At 50.1% G+C, this 7,808-nt stretch overlaps 1 protein-coding gene across 1 annotated transcript in view; it reads right to left on the reverse strand.

Annotated features, from left to right (window-relative positions):
* LOC139398200 (angiopoietin-2-like) overlaps positions 1–6,291 on the reverse strand; it is a 30,665-nt gene extending 24,374 nt beyond the window's left edge. The window contains exons 1-2 of the mRNA XM_071144321.1: positions 5,968–6,291; positions 1,249–1,404 (exon numbers count right to left, since the gene is read on the reverse strand). Of these exons, the coding sequence (XP_071000422.1) occupies positions 1,249–1,404; positions 5,968–6,291 (480 nt within the window). The remainder of the gene's footprint in view (positions 1–1,248; positions 1,405–5,967) is intronic.
* Between the last annotated feature and the right edge of the window lie 1,517 nt (positions 6,292–7,808).

Below are 7,808 nucleotides of genomic sequence, written 5' to 3' on the forward strand. Positions count from 1 at the left end.
TTCACAGATTTATATTTAATCAAGGTTGACCGCTACATTTGTATCTTTATTTTTACAGCTAGACTGATAACCAACCAGTCATAATATTTGTACAGGTTGCACTGTCCTACAGCTCTACGGTACAACTAAAGACCATCTGTGTTGTGGCTCCATGTTTAATGTTTTAACTGGCTGATTGTCCGTCAACTCAGCATGTCAATCTAAGTGTTCACGCTGAGGGACAACAGATCTCAGAGGTCAACCCTGGGTCACCAGCCTTGGTCCTGGAGTGCCACAGGGTGTGGAGTGTTTTTGGTCTTAACTAATGACAAGACACCTGAGACAATTAGCTCAATCAATGAAACATACCAGGGACAACTAGCCTGATCAATTAATAACACCAGGGACAACTAGCCTGATCAATGAATAACACCAGGGACAACTAGCCTGATCAATGAATCACACCTGGGACAGCTGGCCTAATCAATGAATCACACCTGGGACAACTAGCCTAATCAATGAATCACACCTGGGACAACTGGCCTAATCAATGAATCACACCTGGGACAGCTGGTCTAATCAATGAATCACACCTGGGACAACTGGCCTAATCAATGAATCACACCTGGGACAACTGGCCTAATCAATTAATCCACCTGGCCTAATCAATGAATCACACCTGGGACAACAGGCCTAATCAATGAATCACACATGGAACAACTGGCCTAATCAATGAATCACACCTGGGACAGCTGGTCTAATCAATGAATCACACCTGGGACAACTGGCCTAATCAATGAATCACACCTGGGACAACTGGCCTAATCAATTAATCCACCTGGCCTAATCAATGAATCACACCTGGGACAACAGGCCTAATCAATGAATCACACATGGAACAACTGGCCTAATCAATTAATCACACCTGGGACAGCTGGCCTAATCAATGAATCACACCTGGGACAACTGGCCTAATCAATGAATCACACCTGGGACAACTGGCCTAATCAATGAATCACACCTGGGACAACTGGCCTAATCAATTAATCACACCTGGGACAACTTAGCAACTAATCAAAACATTGAAAGTTGAATCATGTCTTTTGTTGTAGGGCTGAACCAAGAGCCTCTTTCAGACCAGGATTGTTCGACCTCTAAATGATCAGCAAGCCAATTGTCATCATATATCTTGATATAGACATGGAAGAGTAAGGGACCATGGCAAGAGGGTGGAGGTAGTCTTCACAACAGGTCCACCGATTGGCTTACCTGGGTCTCCACATCTGTCAATTTGCGGGTCTGCTCGGCTGATTGGCTGAAGAGTTTAGTCCCGATCTCCAACATGGCCGCCGTCTGGGTGTGAACAGCGTTTGTCTTCATCTCCTCCATCCCAGAACGCAGGTTCTCCTGGATGGACCTCTCCAGCTGGAATACAGGGAATACCAGGAATATGGTCAGGAGAGAGAGATATGCAGGGAATAGCAGGAATATGGACAGTAGAGAGAGATATACAGGGAATACCAGGAATACGGTCAGGAGAGAGAGATATACAGGGAATACCAGGAATATGGACAGTAGAGAGAGATATACAGGGAATACCAGGAATACGGTCAGGAGAGAGAGATATACAGGGAATACCAGGAATACGGTCAGGAGAGAGAGATATACAGGGAATACCAGGAATATGGACAGTAGAGAGAGATATACAGGGAATACCAGGAATACGGTCAGGAGAGACAGATATACAGGGAATACCAGGAATACGGTCAGGAGAGAGAGAGATATACAGGGAATACCAGGAATATGGACAGTAGAGAGAGATATACAGGGAATACCAGGAATACGGTCAGGAGAGACAGATATACAGGGAATACCAGGAAAATGGACAGTAGAGAGAGATATACAGGGAATACCAGGAATACGATCAGGAGAGGGAGATATACAGGGAATACCAGGAATAGGGACAGTAGAGAGATATATACAGGGAATACCAGGAATATGGACAGTAGAGAGAGATATACCGGGAATACCAGGAATATGGACAGTAGAGAGAGATATACAGGGAATACCAGGAATACGGTCAGGAGAGAGAGATATACAGGGAATACCAGGAATATGGACAGTAGAGAGAGATATACAGGGAATACCAGGAATACGGTCAGGAGAGAGAGATATACAGGGAATACCAGGAATATGGACAGTAGAGAGAGATATACAGGGAATAACAGAAATACGGTCAGGAGAGAGAGATATACAGGGAATACCAGGAATACGGTCAGGAGAGAGAGATATATAGGGAATACCAGGAATATGGACAGTAGAGAGAGATATACAGGGAATACCAGGAATATGGACAGTAGAGAGAGATATACAGGGAATACCAGGAATACGGTCAGGAGAGAGAGATATACAGGGAATACCAGGAATACGGTCAGGAGAGAGAGATATACAGGGAATACCAGGAATATGGTCAGGAGAGAGAGATATACAGGGAATACCAGAAATATGGTCAGGAGAGAGAGATATACAGGGAATACCAGGAATATGGACAGTAGAGAGAGATATACAGGGAATACCAGGAATACGGTCAGGAGAGAGAGATATACAGGGAATACCAGGAATATGGACAGTAGAGAGAGATATACAGGGAATACCAGGAATACGGTCAGGAGAGAGAGATATACAGGGAATACCAGGAATATGGTCAGGAGAGAGAGATATACAGGGAATACCAGGAATACGGTCAGGAGAGAGAGATATACAGGGAATACCAGGAATATGGTCAGGAGAGAGAGATATACAGGGAATACCAGGAATATGGACAGTAGAGAGAGATATACAGGGAATACCAGGAATACGGTCAGGAGAGAGAGATATACAGGGAATACCAGGAATATGGACAGTAGAGAGAGAAATACAGGGAATACCAGGAATATGGACAGTAGAGAGAGATATACAGGGAATACCAGGAATATGGACAGTAGAGAGAGATATACAAGGAATACCAGGAATATAGACAGTAGAGAGAGATATACAGGGAATACCAGGAATACGGTCAGGAGAGAGAGATATACAGGGAATACCAGGAATACGGTCAGGAGAGAGAGATATACAGGGAATACCAGGAATACGGTCAGGAGAGAGAAAAATACACATCAACACCATCAGACACCCTAGACCCACTCCAATTTGCATACTGCCCTAACAGAACCACTGATGATGCAATCTCTATTGCACTCCACACTTCCCTTTCCCACCTGGACAAAAGGAACACTTATGTGAGAATGTTGTTCATTGACTACAGCTCAGCGTTCAACACCATGGTGCCCTCAAAGCTCATCACTAAGCTAAGGACTCTGGGACTAAACACCTCCCTCTGCAACTGGATCCTGGACACATCCGCCACACTGGTCCTCAACACAGGGGCCCCTCAGGGGTGCGTGCTCAGCCCCCTCCTGTACTGCTGATGACACAACAGTGGTAGGCCTGATCATCGACAACGATTAGACCGCCTATAGGGAGGAGGTCGGAGACCTGGCCATGTGGTACCAGGACAACAACCTCCCCCTCAACGTGATCAAGACAAAGGAGTTGATTGTGGACTAAAGGAAAAGGAGGACCGAGCCCCCCATTCTCATTGACCGGGCTGTTGTGGAGCAAGTTGAGAGCTTCAAGTTCTTGGTGTCCACATCACCAACAAATTAACATGGTCCATGTTCATGACAGTCATGAAGAGGGCACGACAAAACCTATTCCCCCTTCAGGAGACTGAAAAGATTTGGCATGGGTCATCAGATCCTCAAACGTTTCGACAGCTGCACCATCGAGAGCATCCTGTCTGGTTGCATCACTGCCTGGTAAAGGCCCATGCTCTGCCTCCAACCGCAAGGCACTACAGAGGGTAGTGGGTATGGCCCAGTGCTTCACCACAGGATATCAGTCATTTAATAGGCCTGTTAAACCACAGAACATTAGTCACGCATTTCCAGCCATGTCACCAACACACTCTCCCTCTCTCTGTCACCAACACACTCTCCCTCTCTCTGTCACCAACACACTCTCCCTCTCTCTCTGTCACCAACACTCTCCCTCTCTCTCTCACCAACACTCTCCCTCTCTCTCTGTCACCAACACTCTCCCTCTCTCTCTCACCAACACTCTCCCTCACTCTCACCAACACACTCTCCCTCTCTCTCTGTCACCGAACCTCTCCCTCTCTCTCTCACCAACACACTCTCCCTCTCTCTCTGACACCCAACCTCTCCCTCTCTCTGTCACCAACACACTCTCCCTCTCTCTCTCACCAACACTCTCCCTCTCTCTGTCACCAACACTCTCCCTCTCTCTCTGTCACCAACACTCTCCCTCTCTCTCTCACCAACACTCTCCCTCACTCTCACCAACACACTCTCCCTCTCGCTCTGTCACCGAACCTCTCCCTCTCTCTCTCACCAACACTATCCCTCTCTCTCTGTCACCAACACACTCTCCCTCGCTCTGTCACCAACACACTCCATCTCTCTCTGTCACCAACACACTCTCCCTCGCTCTGTCACCAACACACGCCATCTCTCTCTGTACCAACACACTCTCCCTCTCTCTCTGTCACTAACACACTCTCCGTCTCACCAACACACTCCATCTCCTTCTGTCACCAACACACTCTCCCTCTCTTTCTGTCACCAACACACTCTCCCTCTCACCAACACACTCTCCCGTTCTCTGTCACCAACACACTCTCCCTCTCTCTGTCACCAACACACTCTCCCTCTCTCTGACACCAACACACTCTCCCTCTCTCTGTCACCAACACACTCTCCTTTTCTCTGTCACCAACACACTCTCCCTCTCTCTTTCACCAACACACTCCCTCTCTCTGTCACCAACACACTCTCCCTCTCTCTCTCACCAACACACTCTCCCTTTCTCTGTCACCAACACACTCTCCCTTTCTCTGTCACCAACACACTCTCCCTCTCTCTGTCACCAACACTCTCCCTCTCTCTGTCACCAACACACTCCCTCTCTCTGTCACCAACACACTCTCCCTCTCTCTGTCACCAACACACTCTCCCTTTCTCTGTCACCAACACACTCTCCCTCTCTCTGTCACCAACACACTCCCTCTCTCTTTCACCAACACACTCTCCCTCTCTCTCTGTCACCAACACACTCTCCCTCTCTCTGTCACCAACACACTCTCCCTCTCTCTGTCACCAACACACTCTCCCTCTCTCTGTCACCAACACACTCCCTCTCTCTTTCACCAACACACTCTCCCTCTCTCTCTGTCACCAACACACTCTCCCTCTCTCTGTCACCAACACACTCCCTCTCTCTTTCACCAACACACTCTCCCTCTCTCTCTGTCACCAACACACTCTCCCTCTCTCTGTCACCAACACACTCTCCCTTTCTCTGTCACCAACACACTCTCCCTCTCTCTGTCACCAACACACTCCCTCTCTCTTTCACCAACACACTCTCCCTCTCTCTCTGTCACCAACACACTCTCCCTCTCTCTGTCACCAACACACTCCCTCTCTCTTTCACCAACACACTCTCCCTCTCTCTCTGTCACCAACACACTCTCCCTCTCTCTGTCACCAACACACTCTCCATCTCTCTGTCACCAACACACTCTCCCTCTCTCTGTCACCAACACACTCTCCCTTTCTCTGTCACCAACACACTCTCCCTCTCTCTCTGTCACCGAACCTCTCCCTCTCTCTGTCACCAACACACTCTCCCTCTCTCTCTGTCACCAACACACTCCCCCTCTCTCTCACACACACACACACACACACACACACACACACACACACACACACACACACACACACACACACACACACACACACACACACACACACACACACACACACACACACACACACACACACACACACACACTCTCTCTCTCTCTCTCGTTAGTGACTACCTCTGGTTTAGTGAACCCTGAGGGAGAACAGAAAGACAATGTGTTACCTTCTGCAACCATTGTGTATTATTCTCTGTGGAGCTCTCCAGTCTCTCCAGCTTCCTCTCCTGCCATGAGGACCTAGCGGGCTGGGCTTTGTCCTGCTCAGGGTGACTCGATCCTGGGTCTGGGGCTGGCGGTGGTGGGGAGTCCCTCTGGAGGGAGTTGGTGACCTGGAAGTCTTTGAGGGGCTGGCAGTGTTCCACCTCGGGGAGAATGAAGGTGTAACTGCAGGGTCCATGCTGCACCCGGTGCTTCTTCTTCTCTGAGCCAATCACTGCAGTCGACAGGTACACCATGTAGACCAGGGCCAGGGCCAGCAGCCGGTCCATCTCAGGTGAGACGAGGACAGGGGGGGAGAGGAGTGAGGGAGAGGGAGAAGGGTCAGGGTAAGTGGAGCAGAGAAGAACAACGGATGTCTTTCTCTCTCTGTCTTCAATGCTTCTTCTCGTTCCCCCAGATGCAAACTCTCAATAATTTATCCACAGTGTGTTACACTCCTTGAAGTTGCTGCTCTTTCGGTTGTCAGAGAATCTCTGTTGCAATGGATCAGTCTTCCCCCTGAAAATCAACTCCTGCTATTCCACTGCACTCTGTCTGTCAGATACACAAACACCCACCCACCCCCCCACACACACACACACACACACACACACACACACACACACACACACACACACACACACACACACACACACACACACACACACACACACACACACACACACACACACACACACACACACACACACACACACACACACACACACACAAGCAGGAAGAGATGATTGCTGGTCTGTTCTCTTCGTGGTGTTCAGACGACTCACTCCTGGAAACAAGCTGCTATCTCCCCAGGCTGATTATTAACCTCCTGTATTGTTGCCATGTGTTTCATCCGTCTCTCTCTCTCTCTCTTGCCTGCTTGCTATTTTTCAGGCTGTGTTTGTCCATTCACCTGGATGGAGAGAGAAGGAGTAGAGAAGAGAGGGAGCAGCTGGGTTTGGGATGTTGGCTGAAGGTGGCAGAGCTCTTAAAGTAGTGATAGGATGTACCTCTCCTCCACACCCCCTCGTTTTTCATTATCACTCAAACACCCTTCCCCCTCCCTCCCTCGCAGGGGTACTCCCTCTCCCTCCCTCCCTCCCTCCCTCGCAGGGGTACTCCCTCTCCCTCCCTCCCTCCCTCCCTCGCAGGGGTACTCCCTCTCCCTCCCTCCCTCCCTCCCTCCCTCCCTCCCTCGCAGGGGTACTCCCTACCTCCCTCCCTCGCAGGGGTACTCCCTCTCCCTCCCTCCCTCCCTCCCTCCCTCGCAGGGGTACTCCCTCTCCCTCCCTCCCTCCCTCCCTAGCAGGGGTACTCCCTCCATCCCTCCTTCGCAGGGGTACTCCCTCTCTCTCCCTCCCTCCCTCCCTCGCAGGGGTACTCCCTCTCCCTCCCTCCCTCACTCGCAGGGGTACTCCCTCCCACACTCCCTCCCTCCCTCCCTCGCAGAGGTACTCCCTCCTCGCTCGCAGGGGCACTCCCTCCCTCCCTCTCTCTCTCTCTCTCTAGCTCCCACCCTCCCTCCCTCCCCTCTCTCTCTCTCTAGCTCCCTCCCTCCCTCCCTCTCTCTCTCTCTCCCTAGCTCCCTCCCTCCCTCCCTCTCTCTCTCTCTAGCTCCCACCCTCCCTTGAAACAGGGGTGAGAGGAAACCACAAAGATGTCTGGCAGATGTGGTTTGATCCATCCCACCTGTAAGAATGTCAGACGGGTGTCTTTATGGCCTCTACCATCTATAATGGAGGGGTGTACTGGCCTCTACCACCTATAACGGAGGGGTGTACTGGCCTCTACCATCTAGAACAGAGGG

This window comes from Oncorhynchus clarkii, unplaced genomic scaffold (assembly GCF_045791955.1).
Source record: "Oncorhynchus clarkii lewisi isolate Uvic-CL-2024 unplaced genomic scaffold, UVic_Ocla_1.0 unplaced_contig_12668_pilon_pilon, whole genome shotgun sequence".
NCBI classification, from domain to species: Eukaryota; Metazoa; Chordata; class Actinopteri; order Salmoniformes; family Salmonidae; genus Oncorhynchus; species Oncorhynchus clarkii.